An 18,285-nucleotide genomic window follows, 5' to 3' on the forward strand; every position below is an offset into this window, starting at 1 on the left:
AGCACTTCATGTATTTCGTAGTGACCAAATTCCTCTTCATTAGCTTAACAGTGAACCCCTTTGTCATGGACAGATACTGTTCCAGCAGCCCATCTCTTGATTTATTGCATAATTATGTCTGAAAAGCTCCGCTATTGATGTATTTACACATGACATTGATTTGAGTGCTAAAAGTGCATCATTCATAAAGAAGCATCCAACAAACAGTTATGTGATTAGAAAAAGACTGCTTATGAAAGAGTAGATGGAGCAAAGCACATCTTGTACATAATACCAAAAATGTTAGTTTATCAAAAAAAAAAAAAATCTGAGTAGAGCAGTTGTACCAGAGTCGTTGCATCAAAACCACAATTGCATAGTTGGTCATTAATAGGGCAGCCTTTACCTCCTGTTTCATGCCTTCAGGTGAAAGGCAAGAATGTACCATTACAGTGAATCAAAAAACATGTAATTTCACCTTTTTTGAAGATTTTTTTTTTTTTTTTTTCTAATGAGAGTATATTATAATGAAAATCTAGCATTTCCAATCTATCCTCAAGGTTGGTATAAAGGTCACAAAATTATTAATTTATGGGACAAATTGGATCCCTTAAGAAGAGAGAAATGTTTGAGTGCAACAGTCTTTGAACATTGCTAATTATTGGAAAACTCCTGATATTATTCAAATCTGTAAATGGACTATATCTGAAAATGCAGCTGGGTACAAGACTAGAAAAAACCGCCTAATGGTATGTCTTCCTGGTTGCCATGTTTGAATTATAGTATTATGTTTATTTGGGAATGAAGAGAGCTACACTAGTAGCAAATTTTCCGCAATGTCGGACACGCTGGAATAACACATGATCCAGATATCTAGTGGAGCACTTGCAGCAGTATGCTGTATACACCCTCATCAGTTCATATTGCAATGAGGGAAATGGGAGTCTGAACTTGCAGTTAGGTGGATGAGTCAAACAATATGGATATTCTTTTGTATGTAAGTTGGCTAGACTGTGAATAGAAGATGTGTAGTTTTGCTGTAACTATCGTTTCTTGGGCCATGCTTTGCATTGAGTGGAAGGTTTATCTGAGGCAAAAGAATCTTTTATAGGGAAAATTCCTTTCTATCTTCTGGAAGAGGATTTCCATGCAGGTAATCTTACCCTGTTTTCACTGCTCTTTGGAGTATTCACTTGTTTGTCCATTTAATACACACATCTTAGTATAGGACTGCAGGGGTTTTACTTACCATTGACGGATTCCTGTATGTTGCCGTGTTATACATTTGCTCATAATAATGGTAAAGTTAAAACTTTCTTCCCAATCTGGCAGGCTGAGAAGATTCTGAAGGAACAAGAGAGGCTGGCATATATAAACCCAGATTTAGCTTTGGAAGAGAAGAATAAGGGCAATGAATTCTTCCAGAAAGGTATATGTTAATAAAGTAGTATTTGCCGTTTTCTTTGCCCTTGTGATTTTTGAATATAAAAAACACTTATCTTGAACTAAATCAGTGATATTTTCATTGCAACTAGAAGCAAACGTATAGTTTTAACAGGTCAAAGTTGCTGAATGTTTGAGTGGAGCACTGTTGTAAATATTTTCTATGAATAATTTCCTGTGTGGTGATATTTCACTTTATAGGTCTAATGGTAGTGGATATTCCATTGTACTGTGTGCATCAGTAATAAATGGATTGAGGATGAGTTGAATAAGAAATGTTAAATTACAATTGAGCAGAAATGTTGTGAATATTTTACAATTCTCTGTTTAAGCTTGAAAGAAAGCTAAATTATAATCTGATGATCATCTAAAATATAAAAGGGCAGAATTTATAAAGTTGATCACAATTGTATATTGTTTGAACAATTTGTTTAAATGTTAAATATATCAATGACTCAAGCTACACATTTTTTCTCATAAATATACTACAGATTAATGCAGTTAAGTTTCCACTCCTTCTCCGTATGATATACTTCAGTTGTACACAGTAGTAGTTTCAAACTAGGTATTCGTGGTGATGTTTTCAATAAACATTTCCATCAGATACTGATTTTAATTTTAATGACAATACCATATGTTAATGTTTGTTGTGATGGTAAGTTTTTTTTTCAGGCGAAGAAAAAGGTTCCCATATTTTGTCTGAGATTTTTCTTATCCTTTTGCAGTTTAATTGTGTGCTCGGTTGGGTATTCTGTGACTCTTCCTGTTTTCCTCCCTCTGTCTTATAAAATATGCATGCTAGATTAACTGGCATCTTCATATTGATCTAATGTCAAGGACTGTAGGTATGAGTGAGTGTACTGTGTAACTGATTGACATCCCATTTGTACGTTGATTTGTGTTCTTGCCTTGCATGACATGCAACATGGATAGACTATGGCTTCTGATTATCCAGTAAAGGATTTTATAAATAGATGGATAATAAAGAGCATATTTTTTACTTTGATATTGAGTAGTTGGTTGGGCACATCAAGGGAGCCAGGATACCAGTTTCTCAACTGTGTATTTATCCTGCTTGCCTCTTCAGTAAGCAGGAAACGTTCTCATTATGTACATAGCCTTTTGCATTCAATTACATGCCTGCCTTCCGTTGTATTTAAACAGGATATTTTAAGTTTATTTCGGGTCCTAGTATTTCTTTTTATCCTTGGGTGTCTTATCTGTGGTGGTTATTTTTGCTTTTATATTTTTAAAAGTCAACTGTTATGACCCTAGCAAGAATTTCTCCCTTCAAGAATCTCCTATGTATCACAGTTATGCAGTTGAGTTTTGACAAACTATATCAAAATATGGCCAGAGAAGGCAATGCAACATTGGTTGTGCTAGTTAGGAATGCATTCAATATAGATGTAAAATGCTAAGGGTTGTGTATTGCACAATTACTTGCAACCATTGAAACTATAATCTTGGGTTTATTTGAACGTTTATGATGTAGTACTCCCCTAGTGAAGCAAAAACTATGGAAAGCAGGAATCTCCAGTTATTAAGGCTAATGTCTTTCTTAGAGCAAACTGCACAAGAGGATGATGTAACAGCAAGGAACAAGAATGGAGGGGACATCTACTTGAGCGTGAAGCATTTTGCTGAGGCATATTCTGACAAACATGGAGATAGCCAAATACAACTTCTGCCTATATGAAAACATTGGTTTTATATCCTTGCATCAAATTTTGCTTGAAGAGCTATACTTAGAAAAGTTAGATCAGTGATATGCTAGCTGTTAGGTGGCATTTTTTCATACTGAAATCAAAAGAATATGTGGCCAAAATACAATGTTTAGCTTTCTCTGTATAAAGCACCTTTATTTGAGGACTGGATGTCTGCTTGTTTACTAGTAGAGATAATAAAACTGCAAATGAACACTCAACCAATACTGAAAAGCAAAAACTATTGTGTATGTTGTAGTCCTGTATAATGGTGTTTTTTTAAACCGAGCAATCCTGCAGTGGTACATTGTGCAGGATAAGGTTCTGTTTACTGTAATCTGTTGCTTGGGTACTGTGAGGCATCTCTGTTGTAAATTGAAAAAAAATGTGTTCTGAATTTTTATTGTAAATTGAGCATCAAACCCCTTGATTCACAGTTGAATTGCTTACATATTGTAATTTTTCACAGCCACCAATAGGCAGGACGCCGATGTCAAGTCCTGTTTACAGTGTTATTTTATCAATTAACTTAATATATTTCATATTTTAATACTTTGATGGATGGGTTCTGATAATAAGGTTTTCAAGTAACAATATCTAGAACTCTTGAGTCCAAATAGGCACACTCAGCACTGAAGTTTACACCTATTAGAGTTTTAGTATATTGTAAGATTGCATTTCTGGTCAGTCAAGCAAATTAGAACTATGAAGTTTGTCTCCAGGACCAGAGATTCTTTGCCTGAAGAGGAACTTTTCTGGGATGACCAGCTTTGGACATAGCTGTCAGTCCTGACACCTTCAGCCTTGATGCTAAAAATACACACAATCATAAATGAAGCATGTTGGGGTTTTTTCTTTTTTTTAATGCAGTAATTATTAAATACACCATAGCTGCCCATCTGCTCTCTGTGCCAGAATGACCGTAAATGGTGAGAAAGGTACAGTAAGAAGGGGTCTGGATGCACATCTGCTCTGCCACCATGACTAATGCTTTTACACGCCAAATTTGTATGCATACCCTGCTGCAAATATGTATTTGTTGTGTCACGGGAAATGCGTCTTTTTTTAGTTTGCACACTTGCTCAAAGCACACATTTTAAAAAGCACAACCATACTACCATCCAGTAGCCAAAGAAATTCTAATTCCTACAACAATTTATCAATGTCTTATAAAGCTGTAACACCGGCATTACAACCTGGTATGTTGAACATACCAACTGTCCCAAGAGTTTTGTGAGGTGATGTGAATTTTTCATTTTCTTATTTAAACTCCTTTCTGTTTAAGACTAAACTGTAATTCTTTAATTCTTACCACCATTTGATTCAGATTAAATCACATTCTGTCCGTATCCACCACATTCTGGCTTCTTCTCCTAATAAGTTGTTTGACAAAAACCCTGTATTAATATTAAACCTCAGGTGCACCATATTGTATGCATCACTGCTGGGTGTATATTATCTAATGTATTGGTCTTACCTACACTTCAGGCCTCTTCACTGTTGTATCATTCCTCAGATTTCACTTTTAATAGACACAAAAAAAATCTTTCAGTTACTGGCAGAACTGTGCCAGTAAAATTACATCAGCAAGACAATTGACTGAACTGCAAGTGCTAACATTGTAGATGGTAACCATTTTTGACATTCTCTCCACCTCAAAAGGCCTCAGCCATAGACAAAATCACTTCCCTTACCACATTTAAGAGATAACGGTCATCAAGGGAAAAACCGTCATTGTGTAGTGCCTGAGAAACCAACTGTGCTCTCAGCAAGAATCTCTGAATACTTCAGTCAGTGCTTTGAACATTAAACCCTGTGATACTCTCAGGAAGCTTTTGCTAAATGAAATAGTGATGATATGAATGCTTATAGTTTCACAACAGTAAATGATCAATTTTTCATTTCTTAACTATACTTAAATATTAATTACTTTCATGTCAATAATTGATCTTTATTAACATTAACCCAATATATTTTTAGCTCTGTACAATTTTATTTGTGTTTTTTTGGGGTAATTATTTGTCATTACTTCATGCAACTAATAAGTAGTATTTATTCAGATCGTGGAGGAACACCTTGAGCTGTACTGGAATACTATAATAGTACGGTTTAAAAAATCTTAGTCTTTTAATACCTGTTTCAAAAACAATTTTCCAGAGTAGTAGAAAAGAAGAGCTGATTAAGTGTATTAAGTTATGAAAGCTGCTAACTTGCCCTCTGCAGTCTGTCTACTTTTGATTAAGAGTCCTTGTTTTTGTAATCCTTAGTGTCTTTGGGTCAAATTTGACCCAGTTTTGTGTTTGGAATCAATAATTTAATTTGTTCAGGATGAAAATTTGTGACATTTAATTACCCCCCAATTAATAAACAGTTAATAAAATACTACTATATCCCATAATTTTATACAGCTTCTTCCTGCCCCTGTCTTTTGGGTCAGTTTTGACTCTCCATTGACTTTAATAGATTTTCAACTACATTTAGGGCAGTGTGTTTGTTCACAACCCATTAAAACATCCTAAATGTCATCTTTTCACCTTGTATGTAAGGTGCCCTAATTTTACAAAAAGCAAAAAAGTTTTCCAATGTCATATTTTTTGTCCAGCTGTTACACATTTTGAACACTGCCATCATTGATTTTAATGTATGTTTCTGCTCATTTGTTAGGTAATAACGCATAAAAACATCCAACGTGTAATCTGTTCTAAAAGAGAAGATCATTGGTTCTACAGGTTAAAATGGCCTGTCAATATATAATAGGTCTAAGTCGGCATTTGATGATGTTTTGCAGGATATTGAAATGCATTTGTATGTGCGCATGCAAAATAGCTTAGGAGTTGGTTGTCCTTGCAGTATTTTTCCGCATTGAGCAGAGAAAGTTAGTGCTGAGAATAGGATTTTTTTATTTCTTCCCCCAAACCAGAAGGTTTATACAACAGAGAGGAATGATTCAGCCTTTTATAAGTGGTTGGTTTGTATTTTTCTAATGTATATGCTCAGATCAAGTGGTTGCAGGACTTGTTTTCATTACGGTCTGCTTTGAATTCCCAGGTGACTATCCTCAGGCTATGAAGCACTACAGTGAAGCCATTCGTCGAAATCCAGATGATGCCAAACTTTATAGCAACCGAGCTGCCTGTTACACCAAACTGCTGGAGTTCCAATTAGCTCTCAAGGTTTGTTTAATTCAAAACTATGCTTGACTCGTCAGCTTTTTTATGCATGTATTGGTTGTTTCACTTGATATGAAAGACCTTGATAGCTTTAATACTGTGGCACCTGTAATTCATTTCAGTAGTTTCTGCTGTAGGTTTCACTGTAGACATTCCATATTCAACATTCCTTTTATAACACTGGACAAGGAAGACTTTGCTTCTTGAACATTTTAATGGATTTTGGCAGCTGATCACAAATTACCTTTTATTTTCTTGTTGTCTAGCATTTTATTGCAATTGCCTGTTTTTGTGATTGCGTGATCTAATTCTACATGTTGTATAAGTATGACAATTGGAGCATCTGTCTTGATCTAAAGGTAGTATCACTGCTATGTACAATGCAGTACTCCAATATGCCAAGTAGTGTTTCATTTTTGATTGGATTGCCATGCTAAATAGTCTCATCACATTAAAAAAGAACTGGCCCCTCCATAATCATTTGGTTCTAAAACAGAAAAATGTATTTAAACCACTTGTTGACCCAACAACGATTTTTTTGCCTCCTTTTCATATAAGCTGCTGAAATTTTTTTATTGAAGCAATGAACATGAAAGGTGAAGCATTTCAGTATACAGTGGGGCAAAAAAGTATTTAGTCAGTCACCAATTGTGCAAGTTCTCCTACTTAAAAAGATGAGAGAGGCCTGTAATTTTTCGTCATAGGTATACCTTAACTATGAGAGACAAAATGAGAAAAAAAATCCAGAAAATCACATTGTCTGATTTTTAAAGAATTTATTTGCAAATTATGGTGGAAAATAAGTATTTGGTCACCTACAAACAAGCAAGATTTCTGGCTCTCACAGACCTGTAACCTCTTCTGTAACAGGCTCCTGTGTCCTCCACTCGTTACCTGTATTAATGGCACCTGTTTGAACTCGTTATCAATATAAAAGACACCTGTCCACAACCTCAAACAGTCACACTCCAAACTCCACTATGGCCAAGACCAAAGAGCTGTCAAAGGAGACCAGAAACAAAATTGTAGACCTGCACCAGGCTGGGAAAACTGAATCTGCAATAGGTAAGCAGCTTGGTGTGAAGAAATCAACTGTGGGAGCAATTATTAGAAAATGGAAGACATACAAGACCACTGATAATCTCCCTCGATCTGGGGCTCCACGCAAGATCTCACCCCGTGGGGTCAAAATGATCACAAGAACGGTGAGCAAAAATCCCAGAACCACACAGGGGGACCTAGTGAATGACCTGCAGAGAGCTGGGAACAAAGTAACAAAGGCTACCATCAGTAACACACTACGCCGCCAGGGACTCAAATTCTGCAGTGCCAGACATGTCCCCCTGCTTAAGCCAGTACATGTGCAGGCCCGTCTGAAGTTTGCTAGAGAGCATTTGGATGATCCAGAAGAGGATTGGGAGAATGTCATATGGTCAGATGAACTCTGCTCGTCGTGTTTGGAGGAGAAAGAATGCTGAGTTGCATCCAAAGAACACCATACCTACTGTAAAGCATGGGAGTGGAAACTTCATGCTTTGGGGCTGTTTTTCTGCAAAGGGACCAGGACAACTGATACGTATGTGTAAAGGAAAGAATGAATGGGGCCATGTATCGTCAGATTTTGAGTGAAAATCTCATTCCATCAGCAAGGGCATTGAAGATGAAACATGGCTGGGTCTTTCCAGCATGACATTGATCCCAAACACACCGCCACGCCCGGGTAACAAAGGAGTGGCTTCGTAAGAAGCATTTCAAGGTCCTGGAGTGGCCTAGCCAGTCTCCAGATCTCAACCCCATAGAAAATCTTTGGAGGGAGTTGAAAGTCCATGTTGCCCAGCGACAGCCCCAAAACATCACTGCTCTAGAGGAGATCTGCATGGAGGAATGGGCCAAAATACCAGCAACAGTGTGTGAAAACCTTGTGAAGACTTACAGAAAACGTTTGACCTGTGTCATTGCCAACAAAGGGTATATAAAAAAGTATTGAGATGAACTTTTGTTATTGACCAAATACTTTTTTTTCCACCATAATTTGCAAATAAATTCTTCAAAAATCAGACAATGTGATTTTCTGGATTTTTTTTTCTCATTTTGTCTCTCATAGTTGAGGTATACCTATGATGAAAATTACAGGCCCCTCTCATCTTTTTAAGTGGGAGAACTTGCACAATTGGTGGCTGACTAAATACTTTTTTGCCCCACTGTATAAGACAGGTGTTTCCACAAATAACTAATGCCAAAATCAATTATGGCATTTTTGTTTGTCCACATATTAGACACATGGTCGGTGACATGCACTTCAAAGGCCTACTAGTGGGGCTTGAGAGAATCTCAATCTGGAAGGCATTCATAGGTAATGCTAAAAATTTTATTCATAACTACAGAGCACCAGACTCCTTCCAGCTATTTGACATGTTTCAAGAATAAAAACTATAAAGTGCAACTTGTTGTTTAAGGTTAATTTTCTAAATTCACACTTCTCTGCTAATCTTCTGGCTGCCTGTAACAAACAATGTGAAAGGTTTTGCTGGGACACAACAACGACAAAGTGGTATCAGAGCAAGTGGAATCCATCAGTGCTGGCCAACTATCATTGGACACTGAAATGAGAAGCATCAGATGCCAAGTACAAAAGATAATCAGCAGTAAAACATTTAAGTTCAGTTGAGTTAATGCATTGTGTCACCGTCATTAAGCAATTAAACTTGCTAAATTTAATTAAAGTTAATGTCCCCTTTCTCCAAATTTGTTCATGATGCAGTCAATCAGAAATGTTTGTGATCACCTTGAAGCGGTTTTATCACAATTACAAACATTTTCCGGAAGCAAAACTTTTGGGGGGGGAAAAAGAATGTGTTGTCCCGGTGTAATCAGTAAGCTTTTGAAAGTATGAATAGTAAAGCAATGTATGTAATCACTATCTTACAGAATGTTTTTAAATATTCTGAAATCAGAATAGTAAAGTTATAGAACCCGTGAGAGACTTTCTTTGATCAGAAACACTATGTTCATAATCCCTTTTGCCTGATGTATATTGAAAATTATCAATTAACATAAATTGATTTTTATTGCTAATGTGGGTTCACTGCACCACTATGAACTAAATACTTAGAATGTCAGTTGAGTTTTTTTATAGTTGAAAAGACACACAGGACTTAATCATATGAGAAGGAATTATTCTTTTTTTCCTCATTGCTTGAATCCAAACATTAAATGTAAAACAAAAATAAGAATGTTCTTATGGTATACCATCGTACTGCTTCAGGTTCAGAATAGAAATCATTCTTTAGTAGGCTAGGTGGTGTTCAGCTATTTTAACAACTTCTTGGTGTGAGCCAATTTTAAGCTTAATGAGTTCTTGTTATCTGGTGCAGTGTTGGTAACCAACATTGTAGTCTAACGCTATCAATGTCTCAACAAATTATGTTTTCAGAATTACTGAATTCCTGAAATTCTTATAGGAATGAAACGATTATTTGAAGTATCGCTTGACCCACAGTGGTCAAAGAAAATGTATACAAGAAGACGCCTTTGTAAAAAATCTAGGTTCTAATGTGAAATCTTGTGATTGGGAAGATGAAAAAAAATAACCATCTACCCTCTCTTCTAAAATCTGCCCTCATTTTTGTTATGTAAAGTTAAAGCTGAAATTCAAATTTTTATATGTTGTGACCGGCGGCCCAATTGGATGAAGAACCTGTGGAGAGAGTGCCTATGAGGCACTACCTTCCCTGGGACGCTAAAGAGCAGCCGTCATGGGTGGTTGTGGCACCACGGGTTCCAGCAGCTCAGACTGGGAGTGAGAGTTTGATGCAGCCCTGTTGGTTTCCATGGGGGCCGCCAGGGAAAGCTGCAGTGTCAGGCAGAGGATTTGCATCACGCTTGGGAGTGATTCCAGGTAATACTGATGAAGCAGTTGGAACACTCCCAGGATCTGTTTAAAAGGAGCCAGCCACTGCTGATTGGAAGAGACTCAGAGGAAAGAGGTCAGGACTTGCCAGAGAGGGAGTGGAGGCAGAAAGCGGCAGAAGATGACCTGTTACAATCTTAGACATACCTGTTTTAAATGGTGTTAAATGGTTATCGGTTTATTTTCTGTGCATTATTTTTTTTCTTTTGCTAAAATGGTTTAAAAAAGTAAGTTGTAAGCCTATCCATGATTAACTCTTCTGTGAGATTTCTAAAAAAAAAAAAAATTGTGTGCAGTGTGTTTGCTAGAGGTTGTATAATTGCCCTGATCCCTGCATTGAAACTTCAATACATTCCTTTTCCTGAAGGTCTTTTTTCCCCCCATTATTTTAGGACTGTGAAGAATGTATCCAGTTGGATCCAACATTCCGTAAGTACAGAATGGACTTTTTTTTTATTATTAGATGCCTGCACTTGATTAAATTTTACATTTTCTGATATCTCTGCAGGAATTCAGCTTTTATTATGGTGTAATATTGCTCCTACAGCATAGCAGCATACAAACTAATGTCAGCAATGTTGTCACTAATAGTCCAGTATATAATATTAAAATTATAAAGTTTATTCTTAAAGAAATGTATTAAATCACTTTTCAAAATTGGCAGTGGTGTTAACCTGACATGTACAGTTTGTTTACTACGTGAAGTACCTGATCTTCTAGGTCTGTAATGACTGTACAGTAAAATAGTTGGTGCTGCCTTTCTGGTCCAGTTGGTTTATTGGCAAGTTGTAAAGAGTTGTATCTTTAAAAAAAAAAAAAAAAAAAAAAAAAAAAAAAGTAGACTTAAGTTGTGTGTGTGTGTTTTTTTTTTTGTTTTGTGCCTTCTACCTATTTATTAATTTTACTTTGCTTTTGTAAACTGCTTTGGGTAAAGGCACCTGCTATAAATGATGAATAATTGTAACAATGGGCATTGAGCTGCTGAGTACTCCTTTAAGTGTTTTTTCTTGGTGTGAATCTGGTGCGAATTATGCAGTGCAATGCAGTGCTTGTGGGTACTGTATTCTTTGTAAAAATGAGCTAGTGTTGCAAAGTAGCATGTGTATTACTAATACTCTTGTATAGTTTTGTTTTGTTCCATTCTAGATGCATCTCCTCACTTGGAGGTGAATTAATACAGTATTATGATTTTTTTAAATGTGTAGTTTTGCTTTACTAGTGCCATGACTTGCCAGGTGTTTTTAATGTCCATTCTACAATGATTTTATATTTTATATATTTTTTTTTTTTTTTTTCCTCTCACACTTTATTTTATAGTCAAAGGGTACACGCGCAAAGCTGCTGCTTTGGAAGCAATGAAGGATTTTAGCAAAGCGATGGACTTTTACCAAAAGGCTCTTGACCTTGACTCCTCTTCAAAGGTAAAGCTGCACTCATAGTTGTTTTTTAAAATCCACTTCACCAAGCAGTAAATCTTCGTTTTTCATATTCACTTTTAATTTTATTCCATACTAGGGGGCTGCGCCCCCTGCTCGCTTCGCTCGCCCACCCTCGTGTTTGGTTTACCAGATATACAATTTAAAGAGATTATTTTCATGGGAATTGTTACATATGCATTATTTTCACTTTTACTTTAAAAACTTTTTGTAAAAACAATACTTGTCCTTTATTTCCGGCCCCATGCATGGTTACATCTTTCTCGCAAGACGTATAACACTGCTCGCGTTGTGAAGGGGGGTCGGCTGAACACACGTTAAGGATATGCCGTCGGATCATCTGCTGTCTTTCTGCTGCTGGCGAGCTGCCTGTTCTGTTTGTCACATGTCATGCTGGGAGCACATGATGCGTGTCTGCCAAAAGCAATCCAACAACTGCTAGGTTAGATGTCTGTGGACTTATTTTAAATGATGGCTCACTGCCTTGTCTCGTGTGACGTTGTAAAAATGATAATTGTCCTTTATTTCCGGCCCCGGGCGTGGTTAAATCTTTCTTGCAGAACGTATAACGCTGCTCGCGTTGTGAAGGGAAGGCAGCTGCTGTCACGCTGCCTGTCGATCATTTTAAAGCCTGTACAGCCGCTGTCCTTTTTGCCACTTCGTGTCTCTGCTGCTTGTGTTGTGATCGCTTCTCCGTGATCATAAATATACTCCTGACTGAATTGTGTTTTCTTTGAAATTGTTGATGCTTTAACTGTTGCAGGACCACAGATTCTCATAGCGTATGGTCCATTATTGTGTAAATCTACGTTTTGTGCATTGAATGATGCGAAGGTGAAAAGACTTTGTTTTCTGCTCTTTGCCTTTTATTTCTGACCTCGCTTTGTCCAGCTATTTTTTCAATTACACCTGGACCTGATGAATAATTTTGTTTTGTTTGCGCTAATGCGATCTTTTAGTTGTCGGTTTCATTTATAACATATTGTCCTTTATATGCACTGAGACCCCTGGATCTATGTGTGCTGCATGCCTTTACACTACTTAAATTTTTTAAATTTTTTTTTTGCTGGCCATGCTCTGATATTGCTTGCAAGTAGGGCGTGTCTTGCAAGAATCTCATGTTCTATACCCCGCGAGACGTTCCGTGGCCATTCTCTTAAATCTCGTGAGTCTTTTATTTGTCTTCCGTGATCTTGACGTGAAGACCACGTATCGTCTCCTAGTCATTCCCTCCCGTTCCCTGGGTTGTGTTGTAAAGTGTAGAAGCCACAGGGCTAAATCCTTGTTCACGGACTCGTTGGATCATTGGATTCATTACATTTGAAACTTCTGTTCGCAAATTCTCCACTTAGATGCTGAATTATGTTGTGTTTTAATGTATATGTTACCGGCAGTGTATGAAATGCAGGCAATATATAGAATTCCCGGAGTTTTTGGGCAAAGTATGAAATATCCGAATTATTTTAATATTATATATACTTTCCCTAGGCATTGTATGTAATACCTAGGCATTATATAGAATGACAGATGCTATCTAGGCAAAGTGTTAAAAGAGAGTCATGAAAAGGCTTTTATTGAAAAGACATATATGAAAACGAAAGAGATACAAAATAAAGTATTGGACGTTCTTAGTGAGGAAAACAAAATAAAATAAAATATGAACCTCCTTGTTGCAACAAGGAAGGAAAAATTTTATTTTAAATTGCACTGAAATGCAAATGGAGAATTTTCCGTCTGAGGCAAGTGTTGAAAGTCATGTGACATTAGAAACGTCATTAGTGGGAGTATTTTATACTTTGCCGGTTTGTCTTTTGTAATTTTATAGAATTCCTAGGAAATGTGTGAAATATTAATCATTTCATGACGTCTAATTTTCAGCATTCTATATATCACCTAGGCATTCTATACAATGCCTGCATTTATATTGCCGGTAACATATACAACAGATAAGAACTAAACATTGTATATATAGAATATAGTTGCAAAATTAAACAAAAAATACAACAGTCACATTTGGGGGGGGGGGAAAAAGTATAAAGATTGGGGATAAGCATTTTTCTAATACAGTTAAATTCACTTCGTTCTTTTCATGTTTACCATTTGTCTCTAATAAATTGCAGAAGAGTAAATTTAATTATTAAATCGTAGCCAATTACTATGTTTAGTTCTGCTGCCTAAGATTTTCAAGAAAAAGGTTTGCTTCAAAGTTTTATTCCCGTCCTGGTTATTGTCTATAGGGCGTTTGCAGGTTTTCTCTCTCCAAAGTACCTTTGAACCCAAAACTATTGAGTCAGTTTTGCTATTGTTAGAATTTAGAATAGGCCTGCTTTAAGATATCACTTTGTAGTTTAGCTACAGAGCCCTAATATTTTAGTGTAGAATTTATCCAGTAAAATAAGAGAATTCTTCATGTTCTTCATGAATCTGAATACTTTTTCATGTTCTTCATGAATCTGAATACTTTATTTTCTGTGATGTACTATTTCAAAGTACTGAAACTCATAATTTGTTTTTGTATGTGACATTGTTAATTGTTTTAAAGTAAAATCATAACAAGCAAAAAACAATCTTTTGGTGTTAAGTGTTCGTTCAACACACTTTTAATGTATTGTTCATCTACTGTTTGAAGCAATGGCTGCTTTAGTCTTTCAGAGTAAGAATGTCTCCGCTTTGTATGCTATTCATGAATGATTTTGACCTATTTCCTCCAGGCTATTAAAGTTGTTGGGTGAGTTTTGTGGGCCTCCATTTTTAAATAGTGCCACAGATTTTCAATTGGGTTGAAGGGCTTTGACTGCCATAAGCCACCCCATGGTTACTTTGGGATCATTGTCCTGCTTATATGTAACCTTTTGCCCAAGTTATTTTTTATTTATTTTTTTTTTAAGCTTACAGAGGTGCTCTTGCAGTATTTTCTTGTTTTCCACAATTCCATTCTTCCTTCTGTTAACAAGATGTTCAGTATTTGCAATGTTCTGTCTTGGTCTCAAATGACCACAAAAACTTTTCCTAAGTTGCAAATGTGTTATTCTCTTGTTTTTGGCAGGATGGAATCTCTCATGGTTCTTTTTGAATAATGACTTCTTTTGTGCCATCTTACTAGACAGACCAGTGTTTTGTGAAGCTCTTGGTATTGTTGACTGGTGCTTCATTCCTCCAGTTGCTCCTTCAGTGTTGTGGTGGTTGTTTGAAGTCATCCTCTCTCACAATTCATCTTCTATGTAGAGTTTTGTGAGGGCTAACGTTTTATCTAGGCAGAGAATGGAATTTTTTTTTAATATATAGCTTCCACTTGTAGAACTGAAACATCCAAACACTTAGATATCATTTTTGTATGCTTTTTCTGAATTTATACATTATTTTTTATTGCTATCTTATTTGATCTTCATTTTCACAGCTGTTGTTCAGATTTCACAATGTGAATGGTCACTTAAATTTGTTTAATATTCTTTTTTTATCCATAATATGTGGCACTTGTTTTTCAAAGGTCACCTGTTGGATGGCAATTTTAAGGCAGCTGTTCCCTTCTTAGGCAGTTGTTTTGTCCCTGTCCAAACTTAGTTTCCACAACATGTCTTGAATTCTTCTTTTCTCCTAACCTAAATCAATGGCAAAAAAAGTTAGCTTCAGTGGCTTGAAACCTAAGTGTACCACATTGATTTTTTTCCTTTGGTTGTTACTAAGTAATATTGAGTAATTTTGCAAGGCCATGCAACATATCTGGTATTTTTAGGGGAGATGGGGGGATTGAACCTACCAATTTTTTATTAATGATATAAATGCACTGAAACAAATAGATACAGAACACACACACACTTACCTGTTTGGAAAAATACTTAGCTTACTAATGCTTAAGTTGGGCCAATTTGAATTATATATTTAATGTAACATAACATGCCTCAAATATCTGAGAAGGAAAAACTCTGACTGAGTGAGCTGTTTGAAAGTCTTTTTAAGATGCCATCTAGTATTCTTAAATGCGTATTTTACACTTCATTTTCATGGAATGTCCTTATTGGTTACTGTTTCTTGAGATAAGGCTCTGCTTTTGCCATTGTTCTATTAATTGCTTTTATATTATCCAAAGGAATTAAACCGATTTGCTCATATTTCATAAATAGAAAGGTTAATAAATATTTATAATCCTTAATCTTTGAACAAAAATATTGTTAATATTGTTGAATGCATGACATTATAAACTCCATCTTGACAGTCTTACCGATATAACAATGCAGTAAAAGTTGCCGTGTTACTCTTAAGTGTTTTTTTTCCTATTCTAGACAGGTTGGTAGTAAATTGCAGGGCATATTCACTTATTTGTATTTGAAATTTGTTTATTGTAAATGTATTTTATTTAAATTACAACTATGCTTCAAGATCAGCAATATAAGGATTTGGCATCATCTCATCTAAATGTGACACAATTTTGTGCATTTTGTAATGCGTGTTTCAAGCTGTAAGTGATTACCGTCCTAAAATTTTACAGTTGATCAGTTTCACACCTCTTTAATCAGTAGAAGTGGTTGATCATGAAAAATAGCATTTTGACTGCCATAATCCTATTTGATCAGCATGCATTTAATGTATTGTTCTTGTACATTTTAATTATATTTGCAAATTAATGCAAAAATGTACAATTAAAAAATTGGGCTTGCCTTCACCTCTTTTTCATGCTCACTACCATACAACAGACTAACATTCACATAACTGGCTGATCTTTGCTTTTATCTGCTGATGTGATCAGAAAGTGTCACAAAAGTGGGAATAAAAAGTATTGAAAAAGTGAATGTCATTAGATTTTTTCCACCAAACGTATTAATTTCTGAGATTCATTTCTTGGTAAAATGGATGTATATTTAAAATTGTTTGGGTGTGTGTAGTAAAACAGTACACATGATTTTTAAGAATAGGCTATTAGAGAAGCCAGTTCATGAAAGATTTTTGTTTTTAATGAACAGTGATTTGAGCTATTGCAGGAAGACGCACATTACGTATACAGAAATACAAACCTTAACTGCAGTTCACAGATGTTTATTGTGAATTTCTGACTTGGTACCATTTTTGTGAGATTTAATTTGGAATCTTTATATCAAAAATGACCTTTTCTGATATCAAATTTGTTTTCCTTATTATAGGAGGCAGCAGAGGGCTACCAGCGTTGTTTAGTTTCACAACATATGCGCAATGATAACCCCGAAGATGTGAAGCGACGGGCAATGGCAGACCCAGAAGTACAGCAAATCATGAGTGATCCTGCCATGCGGATGATTCTGGAGCAGATGCAGAAGGATCCACAAGCACTCAGCGAGTAAGTTTGGTTATATACTCAAATGTTTACATTTACTTGTGTAAACAGTTCTCGCCCTTTGGTTTCATGTTTATCCAATCACAATTGATGTCTTCTGTGTCCGTTAAGTAGCCCCATTGCCATTTGCTCATTCATCTGGCTGTGTATCCATTGTTGCTTTACGTAGTGGTTTTTCTGTGCTTTTATTCCTGTTGCACCCTTTTGAATATAAGAAGTACTTACCAAGTGAGGGAAAGGTGCTATACTGTATATATAACAGGTAATCCAAAAAAGGAAAAAATCTAATTGTTATCTATATTTCATATATTACAGCAAGACCAAAGTGAAAATCAGAGGGCATCCTTATCAGAACACCATGACATACAGTATATATACTTTTTCTTGATAATTTTACTGACTTTGATCTTTTCTTATTACAGCCACTTGAGGAACCCAGTTATTGCACAGAAGATTCAAAAGCTCATTGATGTGGGACTTATTGCTATCCGGTGATGGATGTCATTTCTTGGTGTGTGAAAGTTAAGTCAACTAAAGAACAGATCCTCTTAGGCCTGTCTGAGATGTGAGCTAAGCAACTGAGTGCAGTGGAGGCTGGAGGGGTCAGGGCTTGGGGTGCCCAGACACACTCAATCTCAGGCTCAACCTTCTCCAGCCTCTTTGGTCTTAGTGCTCTGCTCCCCAGGAGAGCATCTTCTGAATCTATTGGGCCTTTTTTTTTTTTTTTTTTTTTTTTTTTCTTTTTGGTTCAAATTTTGGCCATTTTGAAGTATTGCTCAGTCTCTATCTGGGTGGCCTCATTTTTGTACTGCTTTATTACAGTATAGAAAAGAAAGCTTACCGGAAAAATTGACCTTATGGTTGGACCTGATCACGCCTAGGAGAGAGAGATTTTTTTTTTTTTTTTAATGCACATCAACGGAATAGTTGCCATCTTGCTTTTTACATTTGTTTGTTTCTCTTGTCCATTTCTCTGGCAAACCAACCAAACTACTATCTAAAGTGTAATATTCCACAGCACCAAGCAAAGCACAGAGAATTTAAAACATTAACAGAAAAGTTGTTGAAGCAAAAGAATCCAATAAAGTTATTTGAAGAGGAAGATATCTTTTGTTTTTGTTCATAAATATTCATCCAAGCATTCATTTTCCAAATAATCCACAGCAGAGTCACAGAAAATCTGGTGTCTGTCTTGCCATACATTGGGCATAAGACATAAAAAAAAAATCCCTGGACGGTGCCCATTCCATCACAGGGTGAACACACATACTTATTTTAGCATGTAGAATTTAGCATCACCAGTCCACCGAACCTGCATGTCTTTGGACTGGGGGAT

At 36.1% G+C, this 18,285-nt stretch overlaps 1 protein-coding gene across 1 annotated transcript in view; it reads left to right on the forward strand.

Moving 5' to 3' along the window:
- Positions 1 to 18,051, forward strand: part of stip1 (stress-induced phosphoprotein 1) — a 54,128-nt gene extending 36,077 nt beyond the window's left edge. Inside the window, exons 9-14 of the mRNA XM_028809662.2 lie at positions 1,312 to 1,408; positions 6,177 to 6,301; positions 10,601 to 10,637; positions 11,526 to 11,629; positions 16,780 to 16,952; positions 17,372 to 18,051. Coding sequence (XP_028665495.2) covers positions 1,312 to 1,408; positions 6,177 to 6,301; positions 10,601 to 10,637; positions 11,526 to 11,629; positions 16,780 to 16,952; positions 17,372 to 17,444 — 609 coding nt within the window. The 3' untranslated portion in view covers positions 17,445 to 18,051. The remainder of the gene's footprint in view (positions 1 to 1,311; positions 1,409 to 6,176; positions 6,302 to 10,600; positions 10,638 to 11,525; positions 11,630 to 16,779; positions 16,953 to 17,371) is intronic.
- Positions 18,052 to 18,285: the final 234 nt, after the last annotated feature.

Source organism: Erpetoichthys calabaricus, chromosome 1, assembly GCF_900747795.2.
Source record: "Erpetoichthys calabaricus chromosome 1, fErpCal1.3, whole genome shotgun sequence".
NCBI lineage: Eukaryota > Metazoa > Chordata > Cladistia > Polypteriformes > Polypteridae > Erpetoichthys > Erpetoichthys calabaricus.